The sequence below is a fragment of the Rattus norvegicus genome, chromosome 1 (assembly GCF_036323735.1).
Source record: "Rattus norvegicus strain BN/NHsdMcwi chromosome 1, GRCr8, whole genome shotgun sequence".
NCBI classification, from domain to species: Eukaryota; Metazoa; Chordata; class Mammalia; order Rodentia; family Muridae; genus Rattus; species Rattus norvegicus.
The window spans coordinates 227700966-227719159 of record NC_086019.1 but is presented as its reverse complement, the minus strand read 5'-3'; the positions used below and the strand labels follow the sequence as shown (position 1 = coordinate 227719159).

General features: G+C 39.2%; 1 protein-coding gene across 3 annotated transcripts in view; it reads left to right on the top strand.

Annotated features, from left to right (window-relative positions):
• Positions 1-17379, top strand: part of Tmc1 (transmembrane channel-like 1) — a 170754-nt gene extending 153375 nt beyond the window's left edge. For 2 of the 3 annotated variants that reach the window (XM_063268475.1, XM_039084312.2), the window contains exons 15-19: positions 3562-3801; positions 6923-7048; positions 10538-10616; positions 10708-10759; positions 15751-16040. In XM_063268475.1, coding sequence (XP_063124545.1) covers positions 3562-3801; positions 6923-7048; positions 10538-10616; positions 10708-10759; positions 15751-15773 — 520 coding nt within the window. In that variant the 3' untranslated portion in view covers positions 15774-16040. Of the gene's footprint in view, positions 1-3561; positions 3802-6922; positions 7049-10537; positions 10617-10707; positions 10760-15750 lie in introns of all 3 variants that reach the window. The other variant, NM_001415991.1, reaches the window with a different exon arrangement.
• The last annotated feature ends 815 nt before the right edge of the window (positions 17380-18194 follow it).

The window sequence follows — 18194 nt, the reverse complement described above, 5'->3', positions numbered from 1 at the left end:
GGTCCATACACGCTGTGATTCTGTTACTTCTTAAACACAAGGAGCTAGTGCCCAAGTTAGCCATTTTCTATCAAAATAATCAAAACATGAAAGGGATTTTTATGTTCCATTTCATTGGCCTGTGACTAGAGACATTCAGTTATTGCTTTGAGTTGCTGAAGACTGCCCATTCTTTATGCAAATGCCATTAAAGTGCAAACATTTGCTATGGTTTAACTTAATGATCAATGAAACTTCTTTTGCACAGTTAGTTTAATATTAACTACCATACATTTCAGTAATATGCTGAAATGTGAGAAGCACATAATATTTTTAAAACAACAGAATGTAGAGGGGACAGTTGGCATTAAATGGTGTCGTGAGAGAGAAGGGTTTTGGATGCATTGGGTACCTTCTATCTCTTCCTGTCATTTCTCCCATGATTCCCCCCCCCCCCCAGCTTTTCAGGTTTGAGTAATTTTCCCAATATATGCGTGGCTTTGTAGCTATAAGGTTAGCCAAATAAAAAACACTTACCTTTGCTTTGCTTTCTGTTATCTAAGAAGAAAGCCATTTTATGAAGTTAGACAGTATAATGATTTTTAACTGACAGATGACAGCATTAGGTCTGGGTAAGGAACTTAGTGTGGTGAACTGATTCTAAGTCAGAAACCAAGACGAGATGAAAATTATTATGCCAGGACTTTTTTTCTAGGTTATGGCTCTCAAGTCATGGGCTCAGCATTTCTGTGTTTGTTTTGAAATTATTGTGTACCTATTATATCCGTCAGGCCTCTCTGAGGAACAGGACTAATGGAATGAAATAAATGTATATATGATTATTTTAGAATGGCTCACAGGCTGTGTCTGGTTGTCTCTTGACAGAAAGGTCAAAAATCAAGTGACAATTCAGTCTATGAGACTGGATTTCTCAGCAGCTGTAGTCTGATACTGCACTCTCAGGGAGATCCTATAAAGGTCTGAATTTTCAGCTAGTGTTAGAATTTCAAAGAAGTAAGTTCTAATCTCAGAGAAGGGTTGGCTCAGGATAGATGAGCTAGCCGGTGAGATTAGGGGCTAACAGACAGAAAGCACAAGCCTCCTTCTTCCACATCCTTCTATGTGGGTTGCCATCAGAAAGTGTGGCTCAGATTTAAGATACATTTTCTGATCTCGAATGAAGCAGATTCAGGCTGGGTCTCCAAACACAAACAATCCAACAAAAAGCATTCACCGGTATAAGTTGCTCGGGTTCTAGTTACTTCCAAATGAAGTCAAGTTGACGACCAAGATTAGTCATCACCAGTCCACCAGTCTACCTCTTGTCAACTTGACGCACAATCTCTTTCTATCATGTTTAATTTCCAAATGAAAATGGTAATCAAGTCATAATTATGCTTAACATAACTATTTCACATTCAACCACAAATGTATTATAGAGTAAGTGGTCGTATCCCTTGAGGGATGTTCTTTTAGTATTATAGATTAATGTGTACAGTATTTGTGTACATGTGCATAGACACACACACACACACACACACTCACACAGACACACAGAGTGAGGAAGAGAGAGCAGGAGGAGAGAGAGAGGGGAAGGGAGAGGGAGAGGGAGAGAATTTTAGGAAAATCTAGTTTTTTAAATTTTATGTGAAATTTTGTCTTGGACTCAATTAGGTTGTGCATAAATGAAACAGAAACCCCCACATCTTCACAATTTAAAGGAAATATCCGATGCAGGCTGAGGGAGAGCTCTGATTCCATGCTTTATCCTTATTTTAGAGATATTTACTGGTGCAATAGCCTCTACCTGTCACATTACTCTCAGGGTCGCTGAAAGAAAAGAACACAAAATCACATAAGACTGGTAAAGTTTTCACCCAGAGCTGAGGTATCATCATATGTGACATCATAATTTATTGGTTCAAATAAGTCATGCATGCAACAAGATGGGTCTGATCAGGCCCGGGTACCAAGCTTCGCAATTCTAATTAATTGGTACACTTGGCAGCTTTTTTATTTCCAACTTTCCTCTTGCTAGTTGCTGGTAAAGGTACACTGTGCTGTTTTAAAATATATCCTCTCATTAAAACATAAGTTCTTACAGAGTTTGCTGTCAGTTCACTATGGCGTCATTCAGATTTGTTGCTTGGCATCCTATAAACAAGATAATTGAAATTGTGGCAAGATTTTATATTTCAAAGGATTAACTTTAGGATGTTTCAAGTGCAATTAAAGCAGAAGACAATTTCTGTTTCCAATTTAAAAAATGTCTCCTTAGTCTCCTAAGCCTTCCTTGATTAGTTCCTTAGGTTTTTCTTCTAATTGTGATAAAAATACCCTGACAAAAGCAATTTACAGGATATCATATCAAGGGTGTCAAGGTAGCAGGAACTTGAAAGAGCTAGTCATTCCATCTGTAACAAAAAGCAAAGAACAATGAGTGAATGCATACATACATGTGCTCAGCTTACTTTCTTCACTTATATAGTTCATGATCCCTTGCCTAGGGAATGGTGCCACCTACAGTGAGCTGGTCTTACAACTTAACTAATATAATCAAGAAAGTTCTCCATACACATGCCCATAAATCAACCTAATCTAAACAATCCCTCATTGAGACTTCTTTTCCAGCCAATACTAGTTTGTGTCAAGTTGACAGTTAAAACTAACCACTGAAACAGGTACTATGTATACTCAGGAAGTAGGAACTTTTAACACTGAAATTCTGAAGGCATTATTATAGTTGGGACAGCTTAAAATAGGTCTTCACTCTATTTATGAAATCAGCACTGATTTCATTTTTGTATTTAACTGCTAGATTGAGACCCAGATTACAGTATAAATAAACTTTCTCATTAAACAAAACTGAAATTAATTTTTACTGAAATGACTAAGACATCTAGTAAACAATGACATAAACTAAGCAGCGTTAGTTCAAAATAGTATTTTATAGAACATTTAGAAAGTCAGTTACAGAAAACAGTTTTCTAGATTAATAAAAACTAAATTTAAAGGGATGTCAATGAATGCAGCATGCTAGACATCAATATTTTTCTCATCAGCTCTCAAGCCCCGTTGTTACTACGAAGATAAAAATGCCATTAGAATATATTGGTTTTGCTTTCCTGTTTCACTAAGGAAAAATTATCCTTGGAAAATGTGACTAACCCAATTGTACAGTTTATTTGAACAGAATGAGAGCCCTTAAGGTCTAGTACTTGAAAACTTGTATTTGGAAACAATTAGTCAATGATAGGAGTATTTGAGGGAGTTAAGTTTACTTTAAGGGCAGAAGAAATACCGAAGAATTGTAACATTTGTTATAATTCATGGTGTTCATATTTGCTAATGAAACATTTGCTTTACGAAAATTTCTATAGCTATACAAATAGGGAGAATAGTAAAACATGTTTAGAAGGTGGGAGTAGGCTCCTCGGGACTATTTATAGACACAGTCTCCATGTGTATTTGGCAACATGGTTTCTGATTTGGGTAAGAAGAGCAGTGTAAAATGAGCAGGTATGTACATCTTAGTTATAGAGTAATGAGTTGGAACTGAGCAGTGTTCTGATTCCTTCCTAGGATGGGCTCCTTCTTTGCTCCTAGCCTCCCAGGCATCAACATCCTCCGACTCCACACATCCATGTATTTCCAGTGTTGGGCTGTGATGTGCTGCAATGTTCCCGAGGCCAGGGTCTTCAAAGCTTCCAGATCCAACAACTTCTACCTTGGGATGCTGCTCCTCATCCTCTTCCTGTCCACCATGCCCGTTCTGTACATGATTGTCTCCCTCCCACCGTCTTTTGATTGTGGGCCTTTCAGGTCTCTAGTATTTCAGATTTGACTTGGGCATAGTGTTCGTTTAGGGGTTGAAATAGAATGTCTACTCTCTGTATAGGCTTTTAAAAATGATATTTTTTAATTGGTAGAAGTGTGATTCTTTGATAGTCATGTCATCATGTGACACGGAGTATCTCAGACAACTTCCATCTAATGTGTCAATTGAGAATCAAAAAGGGAAAATATTTATGCTGCTATAGATTTTGTAAGGATAACATATAGATGTTGGATCTAGTTCTTCTACATTGAAATAGCCAGGAGCAAGGCTTGACTATATTAGTCTAGCCATGAATATTTTCTTGATACTAGTACATCATCCCATTCACATAAAAATTAACTATCATTAGATTTCATCTGAACCTTGAAAAAAAATCCCACCCATTAGAAATTTGGGGGTCATTAAAATAATGATGCACGTTGAAAAAGAGTTACATACATTGTGACCCAAAAAGCTTCCAGCAACTGAAAACTTGTACGCTCCTTAGTTCCTAATTCATATGCTACAAGTGTCACTCATGCAATTAAGATTCAGGCAAGTACTTTGAAGTTAAAGCTAGCTTTTCTGGAGTTCTCTATGACACACATCAAAAAGCAGCATTTCTGGGATCTTGAGGATGAGGTTTCATGCTCTAAAAGCTACTCACAAACCTACTGTGGGTCCCCCAGTTGTCTCTATATGCTGCTATTTGTCTGCATGCATCAGACGTGAAGAGAAGGCGAAGGCAGGAAGCCTTGAGAACGTCGGACCCAAAGCTCTGGTCAAGTAGAATTTTCCCTTTGTGCTATCAAGACTAAGTACAAAAGGGCCATATCTTCATACTAATAATGGCCTCAGTTATTGTTTTATTGGGAAAGAAAGAAGATGCTAAATCAGAACTACATCAGAGAGTAGTTCAGAATGCGGTGGAGTCCATCAGATTCGGGGACACCGACGCTGATAAGCGTTGCTCTTTGTACACTTGCGTGTGCATGTGCATATCTGTTGGCAAGTAGGCTGAAATAAATAATGCAGACAGTGACATCTGGAGACTAAACAAGGGATTGCAGTCTTGAAGCCAAGATCTTAATCTAAGAGCAAGATGCAAAACAGAAGCCCTTGAAAGTCTTTGATCAAGTGACGCTCACCCCTGTGATTGTATTGTCCTTAAGCTGCATTCCCACTGACTTCCTGGCTTCCTCAGCAACACCAACATACACTGACTTTTACTAGGACACAAAAGATTATAACAGGAGCCTAGTGTGTGACTTTTAACCATAAGTTTCTGATTGGCAAATGACTGTATTAATATCATATTTTGAAATCAAGGAGTTCTGCATGTTTGCAATGGAGCATCAGAAAGGGATATACCAGTTCCAATTAGTTTTTCTGCCAGCTTCTTTGGGAGTAAAGCAATGTTTAACTCACCCCATCCCCACCCTACTCCAAAGATCAGAAAGCTATTCTGTTCTAGAGTGAGACCAGAAAAACACATTTCCTGTGGTTTGTCACCCTTAGAAACTGGGAGAGGAGACATGGCCTTCCTACTGAGGGAAAGTTCCTGGACCACATCTGGTTCCTAGTTGGGCAGCAAACCAGCAACAATGAATTTGAAGGAGGTTAATATGAAACTAGAATTTTGTGCTCAGGTTTGACCTGTCCAGTTGCTCTCAAGTCACTGGTGTGTCTTCAGCTGAGATGTCTATACCCTACTCGCCTATCCAGTGAAGCAATCTTCCAGTGCCTTCTGACAAGTTTTTCTAGAAAATTGTTTCAAAAGTTATTACATAGATTTAATTGAACCAGCTGGGTAACTTAAAAGTGAACTCTTCGATAACAACATGAAGAAAATATTTCTAGTTGTTCAGTCATGCTTCCTCCAGTCTACTGCCTTCCTCACGGTAGTTTCTGTTGCCCTGCCCTTCTCCTTATATTGCAGTCATTTTATACTTTTCTTCCTGCCAAACAATCATCCTGTATAATATAAAATGTCTGCAAACATCTAACCTTTAAATATTGTTCATGCTCTCAAGGGCCTAAAACAATGGCACAGTGGATCTATGCAGAGGTCATCAATCATTGATCATAGAGTAGATCCAAGCGTACATAGAGCTTTAATTGTGAGCACAGTGCTTGAAGTGACTGCCACCATTAGTCACTTACAGTGAGACATCATGTGTCAGATTTTACCTGTCCTTTGTGAAAGAAAATACTATGTTCTGATAACTACTTGTGTTCACACTATGTTTGTTGAAAGACAGTATTTGTCTAATTGATAGTTGGGGAAAAAAATCTCCATGTGATTTGGGGATTGTGGGGTATATCAATTTTGCCTAAATTAAAAGGTTATAAAACCAAAAGTAAATATATAAAATACTGTATTAACTTTTAAACTAAAATTACATCTACTTCACCTTTCTGTGTGTTATAATGTTTTATAGCAGGATCGAGATAAGGAAATAACTTGGCGCAACGAATAGTTCATCAATTCTATATATTCTACTGTGAATTAAAAATATTCTGCACTCAATTTTCTAGTTTATAGGAGCTGATTTTCCTGTAACCTAAACCCATAGCTGGTTTTTACTGGGAGCTGTCCAGCAATAGAGACCTGAGTGGGAAAGGCAGGAGGGTTGCTGCCTATGTAGATCTCTGATATATGAGTTTTAATGGGCAATGAGTAGAAACCATTGTGTAAAGTGAGATGTTAGAGTATTTGTACATTTTATCCCACCAGCCTATTTCTTGTGTTCATTTCCAAAGCCAATTAAAATTGGGAGTTCAGCAATAGCTTCCTCCCAGAGCAGCTGGCTCGGGACTGATTTATTTGCCATACACAAAATACCACTCAATCAAATTTTAGAGGTAGAATATTAAAAAAATCTTCCGAAGCTGTGAATGATTTTCCTAAGTGCTTTGCCTATGTGTGTGCATTGGGATGATCTTGTTCATATCCCATTCCTTGGTTAATAAGACGTGGTCTGAGTATTAGGTGTGCTGTTGAATATCAGATTCTTAACCTTAAAGAGAGCCTATGTATGCAATGTTGGAGAAATTTTGGGTTATCGTACTGTAACCGTGTTTTTTACCTTTGTTTTTAAATTTAATCCCCGACTACCACCACAGTGGTAAAAACAGAATGTTTGAAGTCATTGGTGAGACCCTGGAACACGATTTCCCAAGCTGGATGGCGAAGATCCTGAGGCAGCTTTCTAACCCCGGCCTTGTCATTGCTGTCATTCTGGTGATGGTGTATGTGCTTGTTCTCAGGCTCCATTTGAGTCCCCTCTTCTCCCAATAGTATTGTGCTGAAACCTAACCAAACTCCTTGCTGACTGCATGAGGGAGTGGGTGCTAAACTACTCAAGCCGTCTTCTGTTCCTGCTGCAGGCAGCTCACAGCCGTCTGCATGCGCATCTCCCTAGGATTATAAGATTTGTTCCCAAGTAACCAAAATAATTATCAGTAAACAGCTAAAGCAAGGGAAACATGAATGCTAAATCTAATCAGCGTGTTGAGCTTCCCTTCACAGCCCAGCCCCCACCTCTTAGTCCATAAATCAGATGGTGGTGAATGCAGAAATGATGATCCTCTATGTTAATATTCCCTTTGGGGACCCTCTAGGCTATATTTTAGGGTTAAAGGCCTAAAGAGAATTAGAAATTACTCCATTCTTTTTTTTTAAAGAGGACTGTCAATAACTGTGCTTTCATAGATAGCATCAAAGGACCAGAGAAGCTCCCTGTTTCTCTAGTCTACCCATGCAAAGTCAGAGTGATTTAAACAAAGAAATTTAGCAGAAGAATTCTGTTTCTAATTTTCTTCCACTGGCTTTGGACTTTGGGCCCCTGCAGTACGAAATGTACTTGCTCTGGAAGAACCAATTCAGACATGCCATTTTACCTGCCAGCCTCTCTTGATGACAAAGTCTGGGATCGCCACTATTGTAGGTCAAAAGGGCAGCAAGCATGAAGCCACCTCCAAGGAGTCTGTGTCTACAATGCTGGAACGCCAGCTAGATGGAAATGAACAAGCTTGATGATAGCCCAGCTATTGTGACCCTTCCTGTTGGTCACTGTCATGGTTATAGTCACAGAAAGTGGTGAGAGCGAGGCCCATCATTATTGCTATAAATTAACAAAGTGGCTTAAAGGCCCAGCATGCTCATTCTTAAGTGAGACACATACGAGGGTAGTAAAGTGGGACATAGGTCCATCCATTTTAATAAATCCAGTGTCCACAACTTTATACCCTCACACTTTTCAGACAGGAAAGATAATAACTCAGGGCTAATTAAACGGTGACAACGATGACTGTTGCATGCCATAGAACCTTATTAGGAACCTGAGACTCTGTATCTGAGTTATACATGTTAGAAGCATCAATCACCAGGTGGCTCTTGAATTGATTTCTTCTCTATAATTTCTTAAGTGTGTGGCTTCTGAGAGCATGGTACTAAGGATCCTGTGGCCTTTAGTTCCCAACTCTTTTTAGTAGTATAGATGAAATCTTGTCTGACACACACATACAGACAGACACACAAGGAAAAGTCAGCTTTTGCTACTTTACTTGTAATTTATTGGGAGACTTGATTTAAAACAAAACAACACTATTGGAACTGCACTCTCTAAAGCTGCACCAACCTATTCAGGAATTTACACTGCTGCTTCAGGTGTCCTGCAGTGACTAATTTTTACAGGGTAACCTTAAGAAGTCACTCTACTAGTTACATTGTTATTAGCACTTGGATGCTCTGTTTCCAAATGAAGAGGTTGATGAGTGGAACAAAGACTCCTTTGTCCCTCTGGCTTCAGTTCTTTCTGTTCATTTGGACCCACAAAGTTTGGAATCAACGGGACTATGAGAAGGATGAAAAGTCACTTGTTGGGAATAGTCTAGGGCTATTAAGAAACTGTTGTCACAAAAACAGCACTGTGGGCTATACAGCTGTTGGGCCTCATCTGTAGCGCTCTGGGACATTTATAGCCCAATGGCAAAAAATTGGCTTATCTGGCAGGCTCAGGGCATACTTTTAAATATACAGGGCAAAATAGTCTAGTCCAAATGAAAGAAACTATCATGCCATATAAAAAGTGTTCTTGTTTCAAGAACTAAAGCAGTACGGGCTACTGAATCTGATGTGTGAGCCACAATTGCATTGCCCTTGATACAGAGGAAAGGCAGCAGTATGAAAGGGTTAAAAAGATGTCCTTGAAAGGACCAAATTTCTCTCTAAGTTGCTGAATTAAAATCCAAATTGCAGTTTACTACTGATTTTTTTTCCAAATCCCATGGTATCCTGTTCTCCTTTAAGAGGCCCCTAAAATTGGACTGGATTTTTATTACCATTAATTAGAGAATGTTACAAGCATTTTGAATTTCCCAGTAGATTGTATTAAATCCACTTGGATGGTTTTCAATGTTCACATAACATTTAAGTTCGTTTTCTCTGGTGCTGTCAGTCAATGTGAGCTAAAGAAGTATATATGAGGGACACTCACTTAAGATGTACAGGCAATCACAGAACTTCAGTATGATTTCTGAAAGAGAGACTTATCTTCACCTATATCCAGAAACCTTCCCAAGAGAATTCATAGTCTACACACACACACACACACACACACACACACACACACACACACACTCACTCACAATTTTATGCCAGCCGCTGCCCCAGATGTTTTCATGTATGTAATTTCAGGCAGGCTCTAGCTAACCACATAAGAAATAAACCCAACTAAACCGCGTCAATCATTACGCTGCTTGCACCAGATGGCTCATAAAGGATAGTCTCTGGCATGTGGGTGGGCAGCGAAAATGTGTTCAATCTCTAGTTATTTGCAGGGAGTCCGGCCCAGCCATCTTTCTTTTTTATGGCAGTGCCCTTTGCTACTTTATTTTGCCCTAAGAGAAGATGAGGATATTTGTTTTGCCAGAATTGTTGAGCTGGAATTTGCTTTTTCTAGAACTGTAAATGTCATTTAAAATCCAAAATTATTCATCAGTGAAACAGTTTGTGAGGGAGGGAGAGAGAGAAATGCAACCAGTGTGTTTTATGGGAGAAAAAAAAATCATGTTAAGGAAGTTATGCCCTTGAGGATTGTTTCCTTAGTTGTAAAGGCAGAAGGCCAAACACGGAAGTTCAAGGCATTCAACACATTGCCTGGACTTCAGCAGACTTGCCATTTTTATTGTTACTGTTGCCATCGTTCAGAAGGAAGATGTAATTAGAATTTAAATTGATGAGAACACACTTCCAAGAGGCTAATGATGGCCGTTATGAAATGGTAGATGTCATACTAGGCGACAGATCAAAAATCTTTGGAATGACTTTCTGACTTCATTTTATTCATTGTATAGTTTCAACTATACTTTATATCAATGATATTGAGGGAATGAACTGCTGGCTTTATTTATCTTATAAAACTGCTACTATATTCCCAAGTCTCGCTAAGTTTCCCAACCCAGCCTTGAACTCGCAATGTAGCCTAGCCAGTAAACAGGAAGTCCTCTTGCTTCAGCCTCTCTCCTAAGTAACTGGGCATATTGAGATCTGGGTTCTAGGTAGACCTCTTTACTTCTCTGGACCTTAGTACTTACTTGCAGAATATCACCTTTTGAGTAGAAAGTACCTTATGTCCATTTTCAGGCTGTCATTGGTGAATATAATCTTAAGGAGAATCGTGGGAAACTGAGAAATGGTGTAAATTTTATTTTATCCTTTTTTATTTTTAAATTTAGTCTGACCATCTACTATCTCAATGCTACTGCCAAGGGACAGAAAGCAGCAAACCTGGATCTCAAAAAGAAGATGAAACAGGTATAATTAATTTCAATATTATTGTAACATACTTGCCAATGTCCAGTAGAAGAAATCTGAAAGTACTCTTCTCTTCCTTTTTATTGTGTAGCAAGCTTTGGAGAACAAAATGCGAAACAAGAAGATGGCGGCCGCTCGAGCAGGTTGGAGACATGGTTTTGTTTGGCTGTCTTGTGTTCCTAACAGTATACTCTTGCTTTCCCCATGAGGAATTGGTGGCTAGGCATCATTGCCCTCAGAAGATCACCGCATGCTTCCCACCATCCATTGCCTCAGATCTTCCCAAGCATCTATCTGAGAACTTGGGTTATCAATACTCTCCATGGGAGTGGGTAAATGGGGTGGAAAATTTTAATAAGGTAAAGGAAAGGTGATCTTAACAACTGACAGAAAACTGTGAATACTTTCCTCTCGTCGTGTACAAATAGCAAGTGTGTTAGGGTTCATCTTGACTCGTTTTATATGTGGGAAAATTGAGAGACTACCAAAGTAATCCTCTCTAACGTCATTGTCATTGCTGTCGGAAGTCTGTTCTACCCTGATATCTTTCACTTTTATTATGTTCTTAACACTGAGGATTAAAAACCATGGTCAACCCAGTGCTGTATTACAAAGCTTTATCCTCTGCCTTCTTTTTATTTGATTGTTTTGGCCATTGTGTTTCCCAGGCTAGCCTTGTAGGCAGTCGGTCACCAGGGCTTTCCTTAAACCTGCAATCTTCTGGTCTTGACCTCCAAAAACAAACAACAAACAAACAAACAAACAAACAAACAAGAATTACCCCTGTATGTTAATACACTGCTTTTAAAACCTCTTCAGTTTTAAAATACAGTTGACCTTCCAACCACTGACCGTCTGCATCTATAGATGTACCCAGCTATGTGCTGTAAATAGTCAGGAAAAAGACAGTGCAAATCTACTGGGCATACAGGCATTTTTATTTACTGGCACTCTTCCACAATACTGTAACTAGGATTAGTGTGTCAATAGGGGTGGCACTACACTTAATCCTCTGCAGATATGAGTGAAAAATTAAGCAAGTAAAGGCCACCGATATTGGCAAATGCCAGTCATGGATCTGCTACTTCCGCCATCACAGTGAGAGCACAAAGATACCTCAGTGAAAATCTTTCCCGTGTTCTTCATTTATCACTTCATTCAGAACCTTAAAATTATTTCTTAATAGAACTTTAACCGCATGTAAGTGATTTTGAAAATATTCAGCTTAAATCAATTTAATTTTTAAACAGAGACATTTATTAAACCACATGAACGAGGCTCTTTATGGCTTTAGAACTGGGTTTTGTTGTTGTTGTTTTTGCTAAACTGAAAGTTCTGTCCCTGAGCTGACATTCGATATATCCTTCCTTAAAACAAAAACTAGGTTTTTTGTTTTGTTTTGTTTTTGTATTTGTTATTGGTGTTGTTGTTGTTGATGTTGAATTTTAATGAAATTTCGACTTGCTCAGTATATTTTCTTTTGTTTTCCATTGCATATTTTATTTACTTATATTTTAAATGTTTTCTCCTTTTCTGGGTTTCTCCTCTGGAAACCCTCTATCTAATTCTCTGTCTCCCTGCTTCTTTGAGTGTGGTCTCCTCTCCCACCCACCCACTCCTGCCTCCCCACTTTGGCATTCCCCACACTGGGGCATCTAGTCTTCCCAAGACCAAGAGCCTCGGACAAGGCCATACTCTGCTACATGTGCGTTTGGAGCCATGAGTCTGTCCATGTGTACTCTTATGCTGGCAGTTTTGTCTCTAGGAGCTCTTGGGGGTCTGGTTGGTTGATATTGTTGTTCTTCCTTTGGAGTGCAACTCCCTTCAGCTCCTTCAGTCCTTTTTCTAATTCCTCCAGAGACTGCCCCACCTGGGGATCCATCCTACATACAGACACCAAACCCAGACACTATTGTGGATGCCAAGAAGTGCTTGCTGGCAGGAGTCTGATATAGCTGTCTCCTGAGAGGCTCTGCCAGAGTCTGGCAAATACAGAGGCGGATGCTCGCAGCCAACCAACAAGATGTTTTCGTAAACTCTGATGTCATACACTATGCAGCCTAAGTGGCCTTGAAATTGCTATTTTGCTTCATCCTCTTAAGTAGCTAGGATCATGTCTGAATCCTGAGCCCCAGCTGGTACTTTAGATCCTGCACTCAGAATGCCCTCAACAAGAAGCCCAGTTCCATATGAACCAATCAAGAACGGGCTGCTTCCACTGTGGCTGACCGGTACCAGGGTAGTATTTGATGCACTTCCAACCAAGTCCGCGCCCACAGACTGTAACTCCCAAGAGAACAGAGCTGTGATTTTGAATAGCATCATGGGAACAAGGGGGTTTCTTTCTTCGAAATTCTGCGCGATCTTCTCATTTTAGACGGAGACCACTTGGGCCATGCTATTTTCCTCTAAACCACTCACTGGATCTGGGCAAGAGTGGAGTGAGTGGATGCAGCCCGTGAGGATCTGTCACAAAGGGTAGGCTTGTTCAGTTTCCCCAGTGTACACGGGATGCACTGAAGAGAGCTCAGGAGTATAAGGAAAGGGGAAAGGTGCCCGATGGTCCCAAAGTGTACGGCTCAAGACATTGCTTTCCCGTCTCCTTTAAGCTCAACATTTTAAAAATAATTCTTTTCTCCAACCACGCAGAAATGTAGCATCACTCACGAGGCGCTGACAGAGATGACAATGATGTATGTTTCATGCACTCGTCTTCCTAACGAAAGCTACTCAGGAGCACTGCGGTAGAAATGCTCGTTGTTGTGAACTCCTTTACAACAGCAGCCCCTCATCCCTGTTCTAGATGGTCGCTCCCCATTCTCAGCCTCCCAAACCAAGTGAGCAAGACGCAGTTCTTAGCTCTCTTACTTGGTTCTTGATGTAGTCATCTCCAAATTACATTTCTTTTTGTTGTTTCTTGACTGCTTCCTTTTATCATCAATTAATCAGTGATTACAGTGGAAAGAAGGATTTGGCTCTTTCCTATCTACTCTCTAAGCACTCTGCCTGGATGGATTTATTTGGGTTGAGATGTGATTTTTTTTTTACATACTAATTTTTTTGAGATTTTTTTTCTATCTTTCACCAACCTAATATCTAAATTTCTGCCACTCTTCCAATCACGTGCTTGCATATTCCATCTCTGTTGTTTGTAGTCTTATCAGTGGGCCATGTCACCATGTCAGGTTCTTTAAGTACTTGGAATTACTTGTTCAATTCTGGAATTACTTCTTAGTGACTTCTTTCCATCCATTTTTCTACTTGTGGGATTCCTAATATTTGACATCTTGGACCAGCTTTTTGAATTCTTATTTTATTATTTTTTTGTGCATTTTCTTGTTTGCTTTTGTTTTTGGTTTGTTTTGCTTTAACAATTACTGTTTCCTTAGATTTAATTTTCAAATTTTCTTTTGGTATTTTCATTTCAGCTATTATAATTTGACTTTTGCCAAACCATCTTGGTATTTAAATGGCATCCTGCTCTTCTCGAAGGCAACGGTGTCTTGTCTTTTCTTTGTGAAAATGTTAATTTCTCTTTTTGAAGTTTCATTATTTCCATAGTCTCTTTTCTTGAAGCTGCTTTGTCTTCCTCCTACATTTGTTAGGATCACAACCTGTCCTCAGCTTATCTGTGGCTCTGGGCATTCTAGATACAAAGCAAGTTTAAGTCTGAGTATATGAGAGGGATGTGGGGACAGACCTTCAGGAACCCCATGTCAGTATGTTTAAGGTTTTCTTCCCAGGCACATTAGATGTCCTAGAAAAGTCAGGGTCAATCTCAGCCTTCAGAACGTGTTTGCCTAACATATTGGTGGGGACAAGAACATGGGTCTCAACTTTCACTTATAAATCATTCATATAAGCTTCATGCCTTTACTCTGGTGTTCTCTGTAATTTTCTAGATATTGAACATCTTTTTATTTATTTATTTTTTAACCTTTTACCAGAAAAAAAAGCCCATCAATCTTCTGTCAGTACAGAAAGTTAGTTACCCACTGGTGCCAAGGAGGGAATTGATCTGAGGCTCTGATGGCCTTTTTGTTTTGTTTTGTTTTGTTTTGTTTTGTTTGTTTTCTGAGATAAAGTCTCATTATGTGGCTCAGACTTCCCATGTATCTTAAGATCTTGAGTCTTGAACTCATGATCCTCTGGCTTCATCCTCTAAAGTCCTTGGCTTACTGCCATGTACCATGTTTTCCTGCTGAACCTTCTAACTGCCTTAGATAGCTAAACCCCTATCCCTTGGCTCTTCATTTCTAGAAGAATCTTTTCCGCCAATTCTTGTATCTTTGGAGATTTTCCTGTGTAAATTCTGTTGCTTCTCACATTTTTTCCTCCGTTAGGATTTCTGTTGGTCAGTTTCTTATTTACCTGTTGGCCTTCCTGTTTCCAAAATCACTGATGCTTCGGATCTCTCCGTCACAGCAGGCATTCCTACTCCCTCTCAAAGGTTCTGTTTGTTCAATCCAGTGCACTTACCTTCATAGTCTAGGCAAATATTGTCTTCTATGTCAAGAGAGCAGTGAGTTTATTTTTCTTCATAATGATTCTGCTTAACCCACACAATTCCTTGGAGAGTGTTTACCTATTGGGGTGCAGTGTGTCTTAGGGGATTGATGAGTATTGCTTAGGTTTTTACAAGACATGAGGGGTTAGAAGCATCCTGATAGCTTCTACAGAACTTAATATTACCAGCTAGTGTTTTAAATTGTGAGTGGAAAGTATTGATTTCTATGATATGAATTCTTGTTACGATTTATTATTATCTGCATTGATTAAAATAATGGTATAATGTATAATATGATAATTATCCAGTTCCCATAATGTTTACACTTACTCAGAAAATGCTTGAGTTCCTAATGGCAAAAGGGAACACGTATCTGAAAATGATGGTTTTCTATATTAATTGCATAAGCAGAATTACCAAATAAGCATTGTCTAGAGTTTTCGAGAACTTTGTAAAATGGCATAGATAATAGTTTAACTACAAAATTTCAAATATTGTCGTAATGTGGAACAAATTGGGAAGATAACAGATGTTGAAGCACATGATTTAGAACCATTATATGACACGAAAGCTAAATTTTCATTTGCCCTTTTTCATCTTCCTTTCTCTTTCTCTTGTTTTAAACAGCTGCAGCTGCTGGTGGCCAGTAACTTTATCAAATGTCCTGGAGTGCCCAGAAGTACTCTTCATGTCCATCTTTTTGTGTGCTGAGCTAGGGTCAATGGACGAGTGCCAGGGAACCGTTGCTCCATGTTCTACCATGCGTCAGCAAGGCCATGACCATCTATCAAGGAATCATCAGCCCTTTTTGAGTGAGAAGAGTCTCACCATGTTATGTATTTCTCCAGATTCTGACACTTTCTCACTTCCCTGACACATTCTCAAACAAATGGAGTTTAAATGTGGGTGAGACATAGTGATACGAATTACTGGGTCTAATTGACAGGATATTTTTAAAAAGTCAACATTTCCTTATATAGACTTTTTCTTACACACTGGTTTAATTTCTTAAATTGGGAGGAGGGCTATTAGGACATCTTCTCCCCTCTGAATTTGGAACTATCTGTGTGCAGCATTTGTTGTGGTCGTTCACTACTGTTTCATGTGCACTGTCTTTCTTCTTAATTCATCAGGATGGTAGAGTTGACTTTGTTCTCACCTACATAAAAGTCACATTCACAAAATATGAATTTTAAGAGAATTGCCTCACTTTTAAAATACAATATTCTCACTCACATCTTTTTTTTCTTCTGTCTTCCTACCCAATGAGCCCAGTGAGCCCAACTCATATATTTGCACCTGGATTCAGTATGAAAAGAAGGAGGCTTTTCAGGAGAAATCCCACATATGATTTGAGAGTCTCTGCAGTGCCCACTTAACAATCAGTTTATCACAGTGAGGACACATGCAGTTCTTGGACTAACTGGATCATGATGACTGTAAGGAAAGAAGGACTCATAAACAACTGATGGCCGGTCAGTGTCTCCTCATCGAACCCTCAATGATAATTTTTCCTGAACAACATTGTTGTTGTCTACATTTGTTTTTGCTTTTTTTTGTTGAGATTAGGCCTTTAATTGAAGCTTTAGATTATAGCAGTGTTTAATCATGTTTATCTAAAGTGTAAGTTCACTGAATGGTAGCACACAGCACCCTCCCTGTCTTGTGCTGTGACCTCAGTAGTATCTTATAACTCACAGCATCTCCTTCTGGAGCTGAGCCAAACTCAATTCCCTGAAGTTAATGTCCTGAGTTTTGTTGCTTTTTAACTGACCCCTTCCTCTTTAATCTTTTCTGGACCATGGAATGATCCCACTGTTGTCTTGTCAATTCCTTACTCCATTCCTCCAATTACTTTGTACAGATTGGCACCTAGTTCCAATCACTCTCCTAACAGGATTCCTGAGAATCTTGTATCTGTATCTTCAGGGTAGCATCTGTATATTTTCTGTAAAATTTCATGGTTGTAATTGATTCTTACATGCATGGATAATCTTTCCTATCTAGACTGTAGCTCTGTATGAAGATAGATTGTATCTTCTCATCCTTTATATGTCTCATACAGTGCTAGGCACAGTTGGGCACTGCATAAATGCTTCTTAATTAAATTGAATCAATTTGACTTATAGCAGTTGAGACAAAACTTGTGTTCGATGCGTGGAAAATGTTCTGTGATGTACGAAATGGATTAACTGCTGCCTGGCTTTTGTTATCATTAGACTGTAATGCAGATGAGTAAATAAAAGAGCATTGATTCCTACAACGGTTGTTCTTCCACTGTGGGAATACAGAGACTCAGTTTACGGTGTCCCAAATTCTGAAGTGAATGTTGCCCTTGCTCTAGAACTGCTTCTTAAGGATGAAAGAGAAGACAACAGGTCTCTAACAGTGATCCTTTCTAAAACCCAGCACACTTTTAGAAAGTATTTTAATCTTATAAATACTCAGAGTTCATTTGCCAAGTTTCAGTCTTTCCACATATTAAAAACCAACCTTGGTTTTAAAAGAATAATATATATTCCTGTTTAACTTAAGCATTTCAGAAACTGTAGTCTTTCAGAATCCACAGAGCTCCTGAAAGCATGTCTATATGATTGATCCCATTGAGAAAGGTCTGGAACAGTGAGTGCTGGGTCCAAAGATGTTCTGTACAGCTTTTCACTGGGCTGATCACACAGCTAGAGGTTAGTTCTCTATTGTTTCTATGACTAGTGTTTGTAGTCCTGCACAAAGCATCTTGCCAAGAAGCAAATTGGGGAGGAAAGGGTTTATTCAGTTTACACATCCACATGGCTGTTCATCACCAAAGGAAGTCAAGACTGGAACTCAAACAGGCCAGGAAGCAGGAGCTGGTGCAGAGGCCACAAAGGGTTGTTATTTACTGGCTTGCTATCCGAATACCAGTTTCCAGGCATCTGGGATGAGGGTCTTAAAGCACATATCCACAGTGACACACCTACTCCTACATGGCCACACTTACTCCAACAGGGCTACTCCTTTGAATAGTGCCACTCCCTGGGCCAACTATATGCAAACCATCACAACTATATAAACTTCTTTAATATTATAGT